General features: G+C 30.3%; 1 protein-coding gene across 6 annotated transcripts; it reads right to left on the bottom strand.

Moving 5' to 3' along the window:
* Window positions 1-1,653: 1,653 nt before the first annotated feature.
* Window positions 1,654-21,493, bottom strand: LOC140670035 (uncharacterized). 6 transcript variants are annotated; one of them, XM_072900399.1, is made up of 14 exons: window positions 21,276-21,493; window positions 16,555-16,605; window positions 9,528-9,678; window positions 9,207-9,420; window positions 8,817-8,912; window positions 7,413-7,650; window positions 6,985-7,292; window positions 5,245-6,874; window positions 4,821-5,110; window positions 4,644-4,722; window positions 4,207-4,549; window positions 3,808-4,048; window positions 2,846-3,702; window positions 1,654-2,608 (listed from the first exon to the last, which is right to left on the bottom strand). In XM_072900399.1, exons 3-14 carry the CDS (start codon window positions 9,653-9,655, stop codon window positions 2,437-2,439), a joined length of 4,596 nt encoding a protein of 1,531 aa, XP_072756500.1. In that variant the 5' UTR covers window positions 9,656-9,678; window positions 16,555-16,605; window positions 21,276-21,493; the 3' UTR covers window positions 1,654-2,436. The 6 variants fall into 6 exon arrangements, with proteins under 6 accessions (XP_072756500.1, XP_072756495.1, XP_072756496.1 ...); XM_072900394.1 differs by lacking the exons at window positions 16,555-16,605; window positions 21,276-21,493 and adding exons at window positions 14,319-14,603; window positions 15,287-15,809; XM_072900395.1 differs by lacking the exons at window positions 16,555-16,605; window positions 21,276-21,493 and adding an exon at window positions 14,325-14,603.
* Between the last annotated feature and the right edge of the window lie 203 nt (window positions 21,494-21,696).

The raw sequence follows: 21,696 nt of genomic DNA, 5'->3' as shown, positions 1-21,696 counted from the left end.
CGCAGTTTCTAATAATTCATCTCTGTCACATATTTCTAATTCAACAATAGCAAATTTCAATTCATTCCAAGCTATATGTCAAGTATACTTACGATACATCTTATATTTTTTCTATTAAATTTGTGAATGTGTTATCTTATTGTTGAAGAATTTTTATTAATGCAAAATATTACACATTATTTATTATTTGTAGAACAAAGTACAGTTCTATTGGTCAAAGATAGTATAAATAAAGTTATAAAAAAATATTATTGTTTAACAGTCACAAAATATATTCGCAAGTGATCTACGTTATGATACTATAATAAATATATAATGAAGACAACAATACAATAGATCAATATATTAAAGTAAGAATTAAAAAAGCAAATTTATTAGGCAAAAACTATATAAATAAAATGCATATAAATTCTGTATACTTAGTAAAAAAAATGTAATATTTTTCAATAGATTCCGTAAACTTTTTTTCTTTTTTTAAATATTGTTGCATGTCAAAATATAACAAAAATTATATATATATATATATATATATATATATATATATATATATATATAAATTTTATTTATATATATTATTTAGTATGATGCAAATAATTTAAAATAATTTAAACACAATTAACAAAATGCTTAAGTGCAGTATAATTTTTGGATATTCTGTCAATAAATAAATAAATAAACAAATAAAAGTTAAACATTAAAACGAGAATTTTATATTACAAACCTTTTATTCCTATAAAATTAGATCTCGTAAAATCAGCTGATTTTCTCTTATGTGTAGCTTATCTGTTGAACAAAAAATATATAGGTAGCTATATAGTATATATATATATATTTTATATAGAATATAATGAGCAGTTTTAGTATTTGGTTAGCTCATATAGCTACACAGAGATATCTTATCATAAAAAATTCGATAACTTCGAAACGACTAACTCAAAGTGGATAAAATTATAGTATTTTGAAAAAATTTCAAGAAATGCTATAAGAATATGCAATAAAAAATAGAGGATTTTGTTGAAAAAATTTAAAATGAGCTTGTCCTGACTTGACAATGTCTCCCTCTCTCTCTCTCTCTCTCTCACACACACACACACACATACACACACACACACACACACACGCACACACACACACACACGCACGCACGCACGCACGCACGCACGCACGCACGCACGCACGCACGCACGCACGCACGCACGCACGCACGCACGCACGCACGCACGCACGCACGCACGCACGCACACACGCACGCACACACGCACACACACACACACACACGCACGCACGCACGCACGCACGCACGCACACACACAACACATACCACACACACGCACTCGCGTACGCACGCACACGCACACGCACACGCAAACATCTATGGTCAAACTTATACTGCCATTAAAATGCGGTTTTTTTTAAGCTTATGACTTTTGTATAAAACATTTCTTAAAAATGTCTTATTTTTCAAAATATTAAATTTCCTCACTTTTGGTAAACCCTGTGTGTGTGTGTGTGTGTGTGTGTGTGTGTGTGTGTGTGTGTGTGCGTGTGTGTGTGTGTGTACATACATATGTACAAATATAAATATATATATATATATATATTTTTTTTAATATATACTTTAATATATACGTTATATATATTACTAGAGAGATATATAATTCACGATAGTTTTTATTTGTTTATATTATATATCTTAACATATATAGCAGGAAATACATGAAGCATGTAAAAAATATGATCACTGCCATTGTAAAGATACATGCTATGATGATTCGATACATCAGATAGAATCAGAATGAAGAATTGTTGATGCGAGCGATGTTGTGCAAAATATGGACATAAATAAATTACAAAATCACAGTATATAAACATCAAAATGAAGTATACACCGCGTGTACATACTAATAAACTTAATTGCCTATTTACTAGAATCACAGTTACATTCATAATACGTGTAAGTTATTATTATACATCTTGTTATCGGCTTTTTACTCGTCGAGGACATATCGAGTCATTATCTCATTCATGTAAATATTCAAATAAATAAATCTAAATATGTATGTATCTATAAATTAAATATAATGTCATTCGAGAGTCTATGACTAATTGATATCTCTATGTCCTCGATAGCGTCGCTAGCAATAATACTATTATCGCGTTTCGATCGAAACGAAGTAATCTTGATGAAATTTCCATTAAAAATAACTTTACAAGCGCGTGATAATACATATTATATAACTGTATAGCTTAAAATTTAATACACTGTACATCACTGTAATATCGTGCCAAAATTAATTTGAACTTTTCAACTTGCCCTCGCAATTCGCTTGTTTTTGCTTTGCTTCGAGGATGCCATTACAATTGCGAGTACGAGCGAGTCCATGGTTTATGATTATGATTATGATTATAATCGTCAAGTATTATTACGAAGAGGATCTAAGTTTGAACGTTGCGCACGCATACTCGTGGCACCAAACCTCTTCGATCGCCTTTCATGCACAACAACCACTTATTATCCACCTCTAATATTACTTTCAATTTCTCCCCTTCGGCAAACGAGAGCTGACCGGTATCTGATGGTATCCTGTGAGTGAGGGTACGAACTTCTCTGCAATCGAGACGCACGAATCGTTATCGTACAGATCTAAAGAAAGAGAAAAAGAAAAAAACGAGCTAAAATACAAAGCAAAAAGATAATATAGCGTAAACAAACATATAAACAAGTCATTACAAACTGATAGACAAAGAATATTTGTAATCAATATAAAAAAAAAATCTGAATGTAAAAGATAGATGATTTAAAAAAAAAAAAAATTAAATACTCATATAAAGCGGCAATACTTACTTATGTGAATGTTTCGGAACTGGCGTTCTCGAAATAGCGTTAAAGGCTGGACGCGGTAAAGAGGTAGAAGCAGCTCGTCTATGAGGTGAGATTACATTTTTGTCATTTGACGTTATTCCATGTGATTTGTAGGGTAAGGAACTTGGACGTGCAGTTCGTGTAACACCTAGAATGTCCTGATCGACACGACTGGTACGTCGCGTCGTAGTTTTCGTTTTCGTGTCCATAGATCTCTTCGGTGTTGTTTTTGTTGTGGGAAGTATAGCGGGTTTCTTTAACGAAGGAATTCCCGATATAGGTGATTTAATCGGTTTTCCGGTAACATTCGCCGCAATGTTAAACTGTTTTATCGGTGATGTGAGCAACCTAGGTATCTTCGACTTTCCTAGTGCTCCAAAAGTCCGAACTGGCGACGAGGGAGTCGTTACTGCCGATTGAATCTTATTGTCTTCCTTACTAATCATAAATTCCCATTTTTCTTGAAGCTTTCTGAATTTTGTTTCGCCAGAAAGACTATCATCATCACTCAATTTACAATCAGGATTTAATAGCTTTGATTGTTGTAGCTGCTTGTTTGCTTTTCTGTTTACAGAAGAATGTTCTAGACTGTCTGTATAATCCTCGGATTCTTCGGAAGTAAATTTATCTAATGTGTAAAACGTCTTTGAACCTAAGGCGTTGAAATGCTTTTTTGGATTTTGAAAGTCATCTTTATGCACAACATATTTATCATCTACGTTGTAAGCAATGCGAGATTTCGGCCGCGTCTTTTTCGGGCTGAAAATTAATCCGCAGAAATCCGATTTCTCATCCTTAAGGTCTTTCGAAATTAAATCGGCATTTCTAAAGCTCATGGCCTGTAAAATTACATCATTTGAGTGCATGAAAGTGTCAAATGTAAGGAAAGGAGAAGAAAAGAAAAAAAAAAAAAACTGATGATAAATTTTCTCAGATATACGTACATTTATAGTATGACTATTCATATTCCCAAAGCTATTCTGCAATTGACGATATTGATAGAGAAGATCCAAATGAAATGGGCAAAATGCAAGCGGATTCAAAATGTATAACAATGAGTCAACAATTTCTCGAGCATTAGCATTCGCTAAAGCGCCGACGAATAAACTGTTGTTACTGTAATGTTTTCGTAGTATTGATTCACGTGTACACAGATACGCGAACCATGCATCTAGAGCTCTTAAACTGAAAAAGAAGACAAAGATAAAGATATAAAAATTTTTCATGTTTTAATGAAATTTTTAAAAATAATATAAATATTGTACTATGGATGTGAAAATGAGTCAAATTATGAAGACAAATTAGGAAGAGTGTACAAAAAGATGACGAAAATTTGAACTTACTTGAGCAAGCCAAATACGAATGCGTGAAATTTTAACATTCCTTCTGTAATAATATCTTCGCCATTAATTTTTTGTACCAATTCATTCAAGGTTTTCGTAAGAGGTCCTTGTTGTGAACTAGCTTCCACAATCTGCCAAACACTATTAGTAATTGGTCCAAAAGTGGAAGTTAAATAAGGTTTTAAACCATCTGACATAATAGTATATAAAGCTGGACACAAGGTACTTAAACAGATTTGCGCACACTCATTTCTTTCGTTATAATTGGGACGACTTTGATTAGAGTCGGCGTTCCAATACTTTAATAAAAGATCTACTGCTTTATTTACAGACAACACCATTTCTAGAACAAATAAATAAATAAATTATATTTAAAAGAGATATTTTAAAATATTTTTACTTAATAATTATATATTGAATAAAATATATGTCCATACTTCTCTTCTCTTCAAATTCCAGCTTCTCAATCGCCTGATCCTGGTTTTGATCATTTACCATAGCATGGAAATTATTTGGCTAAAGTTAATGAAAATAAAGTTTTTAAATATAACAAGTATGCACAAATTATAAGAGTTATAGAAAGTTATTTATGTTAAAATTAGCTTTACGATTACCTCTGCTGGATCTGGATGCTTCTTTTTTTTGTTTACAGCAAAACTGACGGTTTTTCTCTGTGATTCTCCTATGTCGACATCTTTAATCAGCGGATCTTTATTCATTTTTAAAGCTAAAAATTTTCTTACATACGATCTCACTTTAACTTCAGCATTTTCGACATCTCCATCGCTTTGTGACGAAATTGCACTGTGTTTTAGATATTCTTCTAGTTGTTTGATATCGTCGTCATTATGCTGAGAACTTTCCGATTCCATATTCGTGTTATTTGTAATCTCATTTAATTTCTCTGCAATAATTATTACCAAATATTAAATAAATTTTAAATAAGTATTACATAAGTTGTTGCATGAAAATATCAACAATTTATCATAAAAAAAAAAAAAGTACCGTGCGATTTTTCTAGCCTTCTAGCCTTCTCACCTTTAAAACATCTCTCCGCTTCCGTCTCGTCGACATCCTTCTCAGAATCTATCGCTCTTCCGCAATATAACAATTGCAAATCGTTGTTCATATAGTACGGCTCTTGCAAAGACATCCGCTTGTTTACCTCTGTAGAGAGTTCCTCCGATTGTTCACCCACATCTCCCATCTCGAACATGCTATACCGTTTATTCGAGAGAATTTTGTTTTTCCGTAAAATACTTCTAGGCAACGGCGGTCGTGGTGGTACTCCACTGTTATTGAAGCCAGATTCATTGCTTTCATTTTGCAACAACGATACCGATCGTTTCGGAAGAGACGGGCAAACCGGTCTCGTTTGATTGAGCATATGTATCTTTTTGTCATTGTTCATCAGACTAGTTTCTGAACTAATACTATCATAACGATATAAATATAACGGATTGACCGCGTTGTTTAATAACGGCGGCTGATTTGTCGAAGAATCGGTTAAAATGGTCGACGAGCCTCTATATCCGGAGGACGGTTGCGTCGCAGTACTGCTCGTTGATGAAGTATTAGCCGGTACAATTTCGCTGATAGGTCCAATTTTGTGACGCATTGGGGGAGACAAGCAGAACAAAGGTCGCTTAACTTCCTCATTGATATTAATATACTTGGATACTTCCGGTACATCGTGCAAGATCTTTTTATATTCATACGGCAAGAGAAATGTCAACGATTCCCAATCCTTTACATGTGCGAATCCACGTTGTCGCAACGCGTCAATATCGTTGCATGAAAATGGTTTGCCCGAATGAACGGTATGTTTCCAGTCCATGTTATTTTTGTTGAATGTGTGCGGCTTCAACGCTAAATTATTGATTTCAGTATCCTTAATCTTGAGAAACGACAAATCGGGCAATGTGTAATTAGGATATACAATATAAACTGGTTTCTTGTTTACTATTGTTTCTTGCAAAAAAGGTCTATATTTTTCCTTGATCGCGGTAAAAATTAAGGAGGTTTGAATTGCATTGTCCGCCATTTCTGCATTCGCCTGTATTCCCGTTGTTCGAAATATCGGTTGTTTTTTATCTGTTAAACCGACCCAGACGTTTTTTTCTTGATGCTCCAGGTTAAAAGGATCGTTAATTATATCAAAACTTTGTTGACCGCTTGTGCAGGCTGATTTAGATATACTCTCGGAAAACTCTTCGATCGATGTGGATGACATCATTTCGACTTTATCATTTTTGCTTCGTGGCGCACATTTCAGAGTGCTTAAAGTTTCTTTCTGGTTGTCTATGTCACGATTATTAGCCATATCGCGTCTGATCCAATTGATAGAGAAATCGTTTTCGGACGCGCGACGATCGCAAACAACATTATCCTGCCGTTGTATCTGAGTATTCGTATTGGTCATGCTGTCGTTGCTACTGTTACTAGTACCGTTGTTGTCGTTTGTAGAATCCGACTGATCCAAAGTAAAACTCATTCCTTCCACACTCATACTTTTTTGCTTCATGAAGAGTCTGACGAGACTTAGATTTTGTAGTTTTTTCATACCAGCGTTTTCCGCGTTGTCGAAGCTTTCCGCGTTTGTCGAACAATTCACAGATTCAGAATTATGTAGCCTCTGCCTATGATTGTTCGATTCAGTAGAATCAACCTGTATCGAAGCAACATTTATATTCGTTAGGAAACTATATTACAATACATAAAATTGCATAATTATTATTACAATTGTTATACATTATATCTATAATTATCTATACTTACACTGAAATTAACAGGTATATTAGCATGCTGAAATTTTTGAACGCAAGAAAAATCTGGTAAGCTTTGACTTCGTTTACTCATCCCACCAAGCGCCAGATTAACGGCATTCTGCGAGATATCTGGTATCATGTTATTGTTACCAGAAGGATGACGAGTTATTGCTTTATTCATGGAGGAATGTTTCAAATTACTCCATGTTGTGTATATCTTTGAGTCTGAGCATGCCATCGATGAGTCCAGTATAGTTTTCATATCTTTCTCTTCTTTATCATATAATACATCTGATGATTCGTACGTTTTGTGTTTATCTAGAAATAATAATATATGCAGGAATAATTAAGAGAAATAGAACAAATAAATAAAGTAAAAAAATTGTTTAACGAGTTTAATTATATTAATCTATCTGAATGTATGGTGTGGCGCATTACCATGACTTTCAAAATCTTGGGAGCCATCCGAATACATAGTAATGCTACCCTCAAAAGCAATAGTATAATTATTTTTATTATTTGTTTGACAAGTAAGCAACATGTCTTCACAATCCAACGAATCCACACTATAACTACCACCTGATGGTAGCATCGATGTTTCCTTTACTGGGGAAAATAGCAACGATGACTTGCATATGGATATTGTATCAGCGGTAGAACAGGCGGAATCCTCTCCCTTTTAAATACATAATGTACGTTTATAACATATTTACAATATGTAGGTATATATATATGTATGTGATCTCAGTATATAAATTATAGATTAAATTTAATATTAAATATACTTCTTATTTTTATACTTGTAAATATTATCAATAAATTACTCAATTACCTCAATTATTATTATTATTATTATTATTAGTATTATTATTATTATATGTATTTGTTATTAATTCGTCTGTTAATTAGTCCTTTTATCATTAGAAATTATTAAAATTTTATTTCACATTTATTAATTTTAATATTATATGTTTGTGTCCATACAAGAAAGTGTAACCAATCTAAATGTTTGATTGTAAATATTAAATGTTATTCTAAACTGTTTATGCAAGGTGTCTACTCAAATCCTGTAAAAAAGTTCCCTAAAAATTTCCTGGTTTTTTTTACACGTTTCAAAATTTCAGATAAAGAGAATATTTGAAAGCTTTTTACAACTTTCTAAAATAAATTTTTTTTTTATTATATGTACATGTTTTCTCAATTCTTTTCACTCATACAAAGAGTAAACACAGTCACTTTAGTTTCAAATGTTAGATTTGCAAATGTACTTAAAAAAAAAAAAAAAAGTACCTCTCATAAAGTAAACATTTACTTGAGTAACTTTTATAATGTAAACATATTTATCACATTTGTATAACATTTTCATTTTTTACTTCACTAAAAATTACAGTAAAGATCTACTGAATATTCTACTCAATATTTTCTTAAGATATTAAACATATAAACTAGATATATATATATATATATATATATATATATATATATATATATATATATTTTTTAAATATAAAAAATTATAACCATACTTAGCAACGTAATTATTGACTGCTTATAAATATAAAAGCAAAATGATCAAAGGGAAATTTTTTTAAAAAATTTCCTAAACCCTTATAAAATGTCATGAGAATTCTCTGATTTTACATCTAGATTTTTTTTCACAAAAAAAAAAAAAAAAAAAAAAAAATTTCAGGTTTTCTTTTTTTCACAAAAGAAATACTGAAAATTCCAGATTTTTTTCCTATGTTTTTCAGAGAGTAGACACCCTGTTATATTAAAAATTATCAATAAATGGAAAGACAGTTTTTACAACTGGGTTTCTATTTTTAATAGCCATTATCGTACCTGGCTACTAGTATGAGGGCTGATGGAAGAACCGATGTCAAGCTTTTCCATGACAGATCCAGATATACTGGCATATTGTTCCCTTTGATAGTTAAACTGTAGTGATAATGGAACATATTCCAGATTTAAAGTATTATAAAAAAAAATGTACAAATAAAACAGTACAAAATTGCATAAAACTAGATTCTTATTCTTCTATCATTTAATGTAAAAGTTTGCATAAACTGCCATAAATTGGCAATATAGAAATGAAATAAATGATATTGATTTGTTTTATAATTTGTACAATATTCCTACATCTCACATCCAATATCAACTTATATATTCGGCTTATGATAATTTTGTTTAATAATTACAGTTAATTGAATTAATTTTAGATTAAATTGTTACTTCAGAATGTTGAGTCGGTTCTGTGCACATGACAGGTAGAGCTGTAAGCAGAGTATGTATGTCCGCCGTACGAAAACTCTCCATATCAATTTCTGCCAGATTAGCATCCAAATTGCGAGCGAGATCATCATAATAACCTAGATCCTTGGAGGAGTAGGATACAGAAAGTGATGAAATAACACTAGGATGGATATGTAGTCCTCCATCTCTATATCTAGAATTTATAATTGGTTGGTTTATATATGCATGTATACATATGCACATATATATTTAAAAGATACACAATGATGTCAAAATAGACAAGAGTGCTAAATTAATTACCCATAATCGATAAACCATTGATATTCAACATTGTCCTGAACAAATTCTGAACCAACCAAATCTTGCTGAATGGAATCAGTTGCTGGATTAGAGTTACAATCGGATCCTGGAGTTTGTGGCTCCTCCATTATTGCTATTCCTTCTTGTGTAACTGAAAGGAAAACTTTGTTATTATGTATATCTCTAAGAAAAATATGTATTTATATAATTATATACCCACATGAACAAGTATAAATATAATGTATATATGTATCATTTTATATTTGTGCAATAAAATATCATATATCAAAATATCATGATGTAGCATATAAATAGCTAATAAATAGCTAATGTATAGTTACATTATGTATAATGTAACTATATAATGTAATTGTCGTTTCCTACATAAAATGCTTAATTAAATTGACAGTCACTATTTAAAAAAATATAAAATGACGAAGTAAAAGTGTGGGAGAAAAGTCCATCTAAAATCTAAGAAATGGACGTATGAAAAACTGCTTATATTGCTTATATTTTCGTCAACAATATAGGCTGCATTTCGAAATTCATTGCTCTAATACTTAAAATCCTATTTACAATATATGTACGTCAATATAAATTTCCAGTTTCCAGTACTGGCACTGGCAGTGAATTTTGGGATACAGTCATAGACTGTGTCATGTGTCATGTGTCATATGTTATAGGCTAGTTTACGTTTTACGTCACGTATATACTATACATTTTCAGTATATCGATAGTATATGTCGAAACGCAGCCGTAAAGGTGCCTTTTCATGCTGACCCTCGACGCTCATTTTCAACGTCAAAAGACATCACGTGACCAAAAATAAAAAATACCAATTCGTCAATTTTGATCACGTGATCTGTTTTGACGCCAAAAATGAGCGTCGAGAGTCAGCATGAAAGGGCACTTTAATAATGCGACGAAAACTTGTCAAAGAATCCACATCAGTAAGAGCCAATTGCACCAACGTTGATTAACTTTAATCACCGATTAACTTATATGTTTCTCTCTTTCTCTTGAACTTATCTGAAAGAGACAAAGATATAGTTTAATCAACGATTAAGCTAATTGGAGTTTGGTGCAAGTGGCCCTTAGATAGTCTTGAAAACTTATTGTTTCGTAATATAAAAATAACGAAAAAAATACGAAAAATCGCGCATCATATAACGTTTTCGATTGAAGCAAATTTAACCGCTCCGAGCTCCGAGATATCCGAGAGTGATTAATGACGTCGTTGAATCATTATTTTTGCCAATAAAAGACTTAAATTTATAGTAAAATAATGACTAATTGATTTGGGTTGGTGGATTAAAATCCGTCCAATTAAAAACGCTAATAACCCAGGTAGCACTGTTCGTTTTATAAACGTTTTCTAAACGTATCTAATACGAAAAGATACGTTTAGAAAACGTTATAAAACGTTTATTAAACAAACATGTGCTACTTGGGAATTTCGTAATACTACTGGCACGAAATGCTTGCCTGTTTCTTTTCTCTCTCTCTTTCTCTTTTTCTTCTCCCTCTCTCTCTCTTTCCTCTTATCAATTTCGAAAAAAAATTTATTATTGCATTTGTTGTACGACAACCTTTATTGTCAGATATATTGGGTGTATTCAGCAGAACCTAACCATTACTCGGCGAGCAGCTGTTCGTGATTGATATATAGTATACATATATATATATATCTTTATAAGGCGCATTCAGCAGACTCAACCGTTTAGTAGTCAATCGAATTTGATTAGTTCTTATTTTTAGAACCAACTAATCAACGTTGAGTATTAGCGGATAATGTAGCAATGTTGCCCAACTGTTGAGTTATAAACCTATATTATAGATCCATATATGTTAAGGAGGGGTCTACAATGCATTTCCAATGTCCAGTTGCCAGTTTTGCTAAGGATGGCAACTCTAGTTACAAAATGCTATTTCCGGTTGAAACAAGCAATCGCGGTTGCTTAAGTAAAGTTAAGAGTTGAGCAACTTTTCTTTAATAACCGCAACTACTTAATTATTTCAACCGGAAAATAGTATTTCGTAACTAGAGTTGCCATCCTTGGCAACTGGCAATTGGACATTGGCAACGCATTGTAAAACTCCCTTAAGGCAACTGCATGAAGCCATATTCTAAAGCTGCGCCAATAAGTACATACATCCAGATCCACAACCGCTTTAGTGAGCAGTTATTATACATGATTGGTGTAGCTCTTAGAATACATATAAGAGTATATGTCAATTACAAAACTGAGTTGCTTCACTGCTCACTTGTGCTTCTGGATGCATCCATTTGTGAATAACCGCTCACTGAACGTGATTGGTGTATGCTTTTAAGGAGGTACTACAATGCGTTGCCAATGTCCAGTTGCTAGTTGCTAAGGCCCGATTGCATCAACATTAGCTTGGTTTTAAGCGAGACTTAAATATATGTCTGTCTTTTTATTCATTTAGAAAAAAAGATAAAGATAGACACATGTTTAAGGTTTGCTTAAATCCAAAATAATGTTGGTGCAATCAGGTTAATCTAAAAGAATGACTAAATTAGGCTAATCTAAGGATTCAAATCTAGTTATTATAAATGCTATTTCCGGTTGAAACAAGCAGTTGCGGTTGCTAAAGAAAAGTTAAAGTTGGGCAACTTACATATGTGCGCGCGCGCGCGCGCGTGTGTGTGTGTGTGTGTGTCAGCGCGTGCGTGTGTGCACATATCGCACACGAGTGTATTAAAGATATAAAATATAAATCGTATTAATACTTTGCGTACAAGACATTATTGCGCACATATGTGTATACTGTACACATGCATTTTATATACAGTCGGACCTCTTATCCTACGACCCTCTTATGCTACGAAACCTCTTATCCTACGACAAAAAATCCTCTCATGCTACGACCGCGAAAGGGGAATTATACCCCCACTCTCAAATTTCTGTCGTAGGATTAGAGGTTTAAGAGGAAGATTCCGGATCGAAAATGTCGTAGGATAAGAGGTCCGACTGTACAATATATAATCAAAGTTTGATTATTTCTGAATATTTCTCACAAAGTAAATAAAAAAAATAAAAACTGGGAGAGATCTATATAATTGTATAATTGTACGTGATATATATAACGTGATATAATTTATGGTATAATTTCATATACAGATTCACGAAAAGCGAAGTCCACTCCACGCATGTATTTTACTTTTAGTGCAAAACGAGATCTATATATTTGTACACAATTCTACATGAGTTTCCAACTTTTTACGCAAAGCAAAGTCTACAATTCATATACACATATACATATAGGTTTTCAATTTTGCGCGCGAAGCAAAAGGCCCACTTCTTTACATTATCTGATGTTTTCAATATAACAGGATCTAATATAACTGTACGATTATACGATTAGGTTTGCAACTTTTCACGTGAAACGAGCTTTACCCTACATCGTCGTCCGGTGTTTTCAATGATGAGGTCTATTAATTATAATTCATTCCACATGAATTTGCGTATGCACTCTTGTTCTATATCGAACATTTTGATGATGAACTGAATAATAAACATCAGCTGAAATTTTTTTAAAATTATTTAAATAAATTGTGATTTTAATAGAACATATATGTATATGCCAATGTCAAGGGTATATTACTATACATATAGTGGCTGCGACAACCAAAATATTTATCCCTTAATCTTTTTTAAAATATGAATATGGTCGTGCAATTTGTGTATGCGTAACATACATGATTTTTTTTTCTATTTCATGTGTGTAATATATACATATGTGCAATAAAGTCATGTGTGAAATTATATGTGCGCAATAATGTGTTTCACGCGCAAAGTATTTTATTGCGGTTATCTTATTTTTATATGTATAATACGGTCATGTGTGCAATGTGTATGTACGCAATAATGTCCTGTGCGCAAACATGTTCATATTTGATATTTATATATTAAATTATTAAATTATTATGTGTGCATTAATACTTATATATAGAGGCATCGCGCTCTGGTAGACAATCGGAATTCGAATCGACATTTGAAACTTTTGACAAAAAGATATACTTACGAGTCAATGTAATTGTTGGCAATCAGAATTACAAGCAAAAGAAATCCTTTTGAAAACTAATCGACAGACAACTAATTGTTTGACTTTTTTTACAGATGTAATATCTGCTTTTTATTGTGCATATTATATATATATATATTTGAATAAGCATTAATTAAAATAAGCAACTAAGAAAAAAATTTTAGGATATATAAAAAGATATATATGCTCTGTGTATCAATCATTTCAGAATATAGAAAATTAATTGACAATAGTCATGACAATCGTGTTTGAACATGTAAACATAACAGTCGGTTAATTAAATACACGCAAAGATTAAACATTCGATTTTCGCCGTTAATAAAAGTTTCATTATATATACGTAATACTAATAATATATCTATAATTATCTCTGTGTAAATGAATATAGTGATATTTACAATTTAAAATAAAATATAAAAATATCCTATGTAAACATTTTTTTTTTGTTTCAAAATTATTCGACTTAAATATGTACCTTTATGTAAAATTTAAATTTTTGTAAAAATAAAAAATAAATTATTTCGCACACAATGCGAGAGAAAAACATAATTTACAATTCTATTAGAATTATTTAATTAAGATTAAATTACACAGACGCACATATGTATGCATGTACATAAACATTTATGTTTTCTAAGCTGGACAAATTTAATTGTACCATTATAGTATTTTAATAATATTCGTAAGCCGCAAATCGACACTCGACGGCACAATAATATATACCCTTACGTTTACGCGGGATACATTTGTCTCCACAGGATTGCCAACAGCGCTTATGTTTAGGTAAAGGACTCCTGTACTGCTTGCATCGTTTACACCGCCTACTGCAAGTGGGAGGCAGTGGCCACGTCAGCGGCGGCGAGCACATCCGGCCCACGGAAAATTCTGCTATCTTCATGATGATACACAACAATAGCACTAACATTATTCGTTGACAAAATTTGTTAGAGTTCGTAGAGATCGATGACCGTTATATTAATAATAGCATTTCCGTGTGTGTATACTAAACTGCCAATCATTCAAATAATTACAATATATATATATATATATATATATATATATATATATATATATATATATATCGCAATAGAGTCTATAACATGTCGATGATTCGTTATCGCAATTTTGGAGCACAATAATGAATCACGTAACTTTTACACTTTTTTAGCGTGTTACGATGTTACGCGATGACTTTGACACAAAATACATCTTTTTCTTATCTACATAATTGTAAACTTTATTATTTTCTTATTATTTATACTCTTTTCGTAACTTTTTAATCCAAAAAAGAAGCAACTTAAATAATCATATTCATTAAAGGGAACAATTAACATCGTTGATATCCGTTACGATAATAAAATTATATTACTAAAATTAAAATACTCGTAAAATCGTATTATTAAAATAATTTATGTAATTATTTATTATAGAAACCAAAATTGTTAACATCAGTGTTCATCGTTTTTTTATAATCTTGGCATGTAAATAGCATTTTATATTGACATATATAAAGAAAACAGATTTTATATCTCAGATAGTACAAATCTTGAAAAATAACTATAGCAGTATCTAAAAGGCTATTGCAATTTTGGGAACATACATATTTTAGAAGTATACTAATATTTTTAAAATATTTTACGTTGTTTGAAAAACAAAGGTTTTTCTTCAGATTAAGATCAAATAGTTCTCACACTAATCGAAAGATGAAATTATCATATATTAAAATTGCACAATATATAAAGACACAACACGTATCAATAAAACGTTACGTTCACGCACACGCGCACATTTATAGGTTTTGCACAGTTACCTATAAAACAATATCTAACTTTTGGAATTATTTATCCAATCGATCAAACATTAGCACGAAAAACTTTGAAAACTCGAGTACCACGCATTACTCCTCACAATAATTTAAAACAACACAGAGATCGACAATCGGTAATTTTCCGATTAAATCGATATAATTCAATAGTCGTCGATCTTTCATTGCCGATTTTTCATCGGATACAATCAAGAGTCATTTCTTTTAACGAGAATCCCATGCAATTGAACAGAATTATTTTTCTGCGACGAGGATTCTGAGTCAGACTACTCTCTTACACTATTCACATCTTGCTGGACGATGTTTGCACACGGCACCACACGACGCGAAGTCTGATCTCTATTAATAAATGTTCGTACCGCCTCATACAGAGCAGAGCAGAGAAGAGAAAGAGAGAGATAGATAGATAGAGAAAGAGAGAGAGAGAGAGAGAGAGAGAGAGAGAGAGAGAGAGAGAGAGAGAGAGAGAGAGAGAGAGAGAGAGAGAGAGAGAGAGAATAAGATACAATAGAAAGAAAATGCAGAGGGAACATTACACACAGTAGAGAATGATTTTGCTCGAGGGCACGGCTTATTCATGTACGCGTAATGTTTGCGATAATCAAATTCGTAGTAAAATGAATTTTGCAGCGGATTACGATGACGCTTTAATGACACCGATAATATTTGCTCCGTGTCAAAAAAAAAAAATGTATGTCAATACATCAATCTATTCAATGAGTATGTATATAAAATTGAGAACTCTAAGAACATGAATTTTTTGGATTTTTTATTTTGGTGGAGTAAGATTAACTTCTCTGTGTAATGAGGTCTTTGTTATATAAAAAGCATACGGAAAAACACTACATTATTGTAAGAATGTAAAAAATATTTTATGTATCAAAAAGCTGATATAAAAAATATATATGAATATATGTAAATCTATTTACATATTTTTAATAAAATAATTTTCAATAAGAGTTTTTAATAAGAATTTGTAATAGGAGATTAATAAGAGTGGCTTTTATTAATATAAGTTCTCTTTTGATCTTTGATTCTTTATTAAATTTCCAGTGAATCTTAAGCTTAATTATTGCACACGACATATAGTTATTCGAAAACATCTATAGGCCAATAAAAAAAATTTTCACTTACCAACTTTATTTCCGTTACCACAAACGATATCCGTGGCAATATCTAAAACACCTATAAATATAATATCTATTTATCACATAGTCGTATCATCACAGGTAACATTAAAAATTCTGCTTTAAAACTATTTATACTTTAAATATTATGATTTTATTATACTTATTGTTAAATCAATTATCATATGTTATTTATATTTTTCTTTGATATATGTGTAATAAAATAATTTAAAAAGTAGAGAAAATCAATAGAGAATTAAATAATATAAAATATCATGAAAAAAGTGCAAACTTATGCGAATTGATAAGCTCCAAGTGAGTTCTTGGATGCAACAATAATTTTTAGATAACTTGATTCAATGATAATCAGTACTTGAGATATTTTTCCATTTCACAAGCATTCGTAATTCCATCCGATACATTTTACTTGTGTGAAACACAACAGTCGTAATTCTATAAGTTGAAATAATGGAACATTGTGATTGAAAGTTTAAAAAAGATGTATCTCTTATTTCCATCGTTAGCACGTGTAGTTCGATCATAACATATAATAAAATTCTAGTTTTAATAAAATTACAAATTATATATAAAATATATTAAAAAATATAACATATATATATATATATATATATATATATATATATATATATATAATATAATAGGTATCATATGTTAGTTAATATACATATTATATACTCTTCGTAATTATTAACACTTTATAAACACAGAATAATAAGAGTAATCGATTGGTGTAAAGAAAACAGAATAGTTGTTTTAAGGAAAAAAATATGTAACTGTAACATCATATTTTTCTTATAAACTGCTACATTTCACAAAATGGCTTACGTTCTCTATTATGATCGCTTCCTTACACTTTAAGTTTTATTCTAGAATATGAACATTTCCATATTAAAAAATTAACCCCCGTGTTTCTGCGTCATCTCGGCGAATAAACGAATTTTTTAAAACTAAAATAAACCTAAAATAAAATACACATATTTTTATCATGACAACTGCATCTTTTTTATAACTTTACTGTTGTCTTTATTATCTCAGAAGTGATAGAATAGATACTGATAGAATAGATTAGAATATGCCAGAAAAACAAAAATTTATATGATCAATTGAATAGAAAACTTGTATTTTTCCAAAAAATTGATCTATACGTCCAGATGGTGCAGAAACATGAATTAACTTTTTAATATAAACATATTCATATCTTGATCTTATTGCTTAAGCAAATTGATCAATCACAATCAAACAATAAGATAATCATTTTGAAATGTAAGCTATGTTAAAAATTTCGTATGAGTGAAATTCTTATGTCTTATTACTGCTTACGTTTTTTTATGTGCCACGACTTTAATGTCACGACAAAAACTTATCGCGGTAAACGTTCAGAATTATTTAAATATTATGGATCATTTTATTATTTTCATTTTCATTTTTACTATATATATATATATATATATATATATATATATATATATATATATATGATAGGAAGTACGTATACATACATATTCCTGAGTAATATGCACTTTGAATTTTGTGGCGCTTTCTTTTTGTTCCCAAGATATGCGATTTTGGGCGCGTTCGAGGAGACACTAATTAGCGCTAACAGTGTCATTCTTTGTTACTCATTAAAAGTTGAACAATGCTGTTATAGCGCTAATAACGTTTCCTCGAACGCGCTCTTTGAAATACATATTATAATCTTTAATTTCTTATCTTTGTATCATCTTTTCGTTATTTTACTTGTGTCACAGTTTTATCAGTCATGACATATTACTCGAAAATCAGGAAATTCAAAGTTCTAATGCATGAAAAGTACAACCAACATTAGCTATACTTTAAACAGCGTTGTTATAGTTGATTCGTTAATGGTTAGGAAGAATTAAAAATTAATTTATTATTAATTTAGGGAAAAAAATATTAAATAAAAATAGTTGGATATGTATGTGCTGTAAGAAATTGCAAAAATACAACAAAGAGTAGTAAGAAAGTTTTAGTACCTTCAGATTTTCAAAAGATTTTCAAAGATAAAATTTATTAATATTATAATAAAATAACAAATAACTGACACTCCTTGTAACTTCACTTAAACTTAAAACTTTGTTTAAAATTTAACTCGTATCGTTTTTTCTTTAAAAAATACTAACTGCATATATTTTTTTAGAGATGAATTATGGTTAAAATTTTGAAATAAATGTGTATAAATACCTTCGGAAAAATTATATAATTATTGTAGGAATTGTAGTAATATTTTTTATATCATCATGTTTTTAAACAATTTAAGAAATAAACTTCAATCTCATGCAATTGTGACCATTATATAAAATAAAATAAATATATAAATAAATGTTATAAATGTTAACAAATGTTATCAATAATAACATATATATTTGTAATTAATTATTATTAATATATATATATATATATATATATATATATATATATATATATATATATATATTATTAAAATTAATATTAATATGCAGTTTTAAGGTTTTGTTTTCATAAACTTTTTATAAAATTAAATTTAATTCTTTAAATATTATTATTTAATTACGTTTTATAGTTTATTACTTTTTATTTATCTTATATACAATAAAAATATATTTATAAATAAACTTTTAAAATAATTAATTTTTTTATTCTATATGTTTAAGTTTTATAATATTAATATTTTATTCCAAAATAAAATTATAGAATGTATATCAGCTTGTTATAAAATCATAATCAACATAAAACATATAATAGCATTTACGAGCTAGCACGTACTTTATTGTTATAACCATAGTAATTAATATTATGAAATTAATATTTTATCTTTATATAATATTTTTAATTTTACGATATTTATGTTTTAAAATTTAGCGTATGTAACATATAACTAAAAATATGGTGGTTGGTCACTTGCAAATCACAACGTCAAAACCAAAAATATATACTGACCCTTACTATCATAAGTACTGGTTAAACTGTGCTTGTACTTATATTTATATTTTATATATTGCTATTCACATTTGCTTGTTTGTTATGTCACTGTCATTATGGCGCTGCATTATTTCAGTTTTGCTAAAAATTTTTTTTGTTTACAGAATTAAGAGAGTAAGAGTATTTTATTATAAAAATAAAAAATAAATATTTGAAACGCGTGGACGGAAGAGGGACTCTGTTTCTTCCTTAAAAGAAATAATCCAATCTATTTGTGATGTTAAATTAAAATAAGATTTAATTACAAATAGATTTTGGATTGTTAGGTTATTATTTCTTTCAAGATGGGGATGAGTGAGAGGGGTAAAATCCATCCCCCGCCTACACCTTTACTTTCCGATAAAAATATTGAAAACATATATGTCAAGTTTAAGGTCACTGGGACTAAATCTCTTTTTCTAAAAGTATTATTTTTACAATATTGCAAAATTGTGTATCTTTTAGCAACCAAAAGAGAGCGCCACAAAATTCAAAGGGCGTATTCAGGAATGTACCTAACTATATATATTATGTACATGAAATAAAAATGAAAATAAGCCGTATATAAATTAATCCGAACCTTACCTTCTGGTAAATTTAGATCCCATTGTCAAATATTAATCACTGCATTAAGTATAAGTTTACTATAGCTAGAACGTTTCTTTGTGAGAAATGATTTTTATATAGCATAGTCAAATTTCATAACAAGTATGATTAATATAGGAAAGACACAGAAAGAAGACTTTCTTTCTCAATTTCACTAACAATTTAGATATAAGTTCTGTCATTTAGATTGATTAAAGCCGAATTTTTCTAATGTCCCTTTAACTTTAAGCTCGGTTTAAACTATTTATCTAGAACTTATCTGAAAGACGAAGATACATGATTTAAACTGAGCTTAAAATTAAGAAATATTACAGAAACGGAACCTATAAGTGCAAAATACGCATATGCGATATCACGGTATCTGTTAATCATTTATATTTACCTCATTTATCTTCCAATTTTTCGCACCTAGAAAATTACTATAGTTATAGATCTATTTTGTTGAGTGATACGGAGAAAGAGCAATTTAAAGAATGTTTTGTGAGATGATAGATTTTGAACAAATTTAATTATTTTTATTCTTGTTCGTAGGAATTTAGAATGTACGCATAATATGATCTCTTATAATCGATTAAAAAATTTAAAGCGCACAGTTTAAAATATACAGATATATAATACAAGGCAAAATATATAATTTGGAAGCAAAATTTATGTACATATATATATATATATATATATATATATATATATATATATATATATATATGAATCATATGAGCAAATACAAATTGTGAAATAAAGTATAATATTATGGAATTGTAAATTGTTACAAATATTCCCATTGGTATAATATATATATATATATATATATATATATTACGAAACATTTTGTTGTGCATTTTTTTATTGCAGTAATATAACTCGCGCAATTTCTTAGAAGTACAACGAACTATTGGAACGAACGACTTGTCTAAAGGGTATCTCCTTCATCGATTTTATGGGACTTTCGAGGTCAATGATATATCACACTTGTATGTACATCTTATTATGGCTCAATGACGAGAGGATATTATTTTTCATGCGACAATCGCGCGTGAAAATCGCAATCTCGCACAAGAGAAACGAGAGGGAACACAAAACAGTTAAGATAGCCTGCGTCGCATTGTGGCCAGTCAATATTAGAAGCCACTAACATATACTCACGTTCATGACGAAGGGCCAGCTGATAACCATACTGATACTCGTACGCCCGCGTATATTAGTTAAAACATCGCGGGGGTGATTTTAATAGCGTGATTCAATGAATAACAACGTTATCTCCTCGTTATTGTCGATCGCGATTATGGAATCTTATGCGACGAAACACTTTTGGAAATGTATATTCTGAATCACTGGAATCGAACAAAACCCCTCCCTAATCGCAACCCCCTCGTGCAACTGCGAGCGCGCATGCCCTTAGTGGACGCGGACGAGTTATTAACGAGAAAAGGGGATGTTCTCTCTTTTCATCAAAGATTCTTTCTTCTACAAACGCGAAAACGAGCGAGAATTAAAAAGTCGGATTTACTTTTGACCTTTACTTTATACACTTTAATGCATTATGTCCAGCAATATCGCGATGATG

This window comes from Anoplolepis gracilipes, chromosome 10 (assembly GCF_047496725.1).
Source record: "Anoplolepis gracilipes chromosome 10, ASM4749672v1, whole genome shotgun sequence".
Lineage (NCBI taxonomy): Eukaryota > Metazoa > Arthropoda > Insecta > Hymenoptera > Formicidae > Anoplolepis > Anoplolepis gracilipes.
The sequence above is the reverse complement of the archived record's forward strand: the minus strand, read 5'-3'. Positions and strand labels throughout refer to the sequence as shown.

Excerpts from the sequence above, each read along its gene's own strand:
- LOC140670035 (XM_072900394.1), bottom strand. The coding sequence starts at position 14,520 with ATGTTAGTGCTATTGTTGTGTATCATCATGAAGATAGCAGAATTTTCC. Across the intron at positions 6,875-6,984 it reads ATATACCTGTTAATTTCAGT|GTTGATTCTACTGAATCGAA; the intron begins GTAAGTATAGAT and ends GCTTCGATACAG. Across the intron at positions 5,111-5,244 it reads AGCGGAGAGATGTTTTAAAG|AGAAATTAAATGAGATTACA; the intron begins GTGAGAAGGCTA and ends TAATTATTGCAG.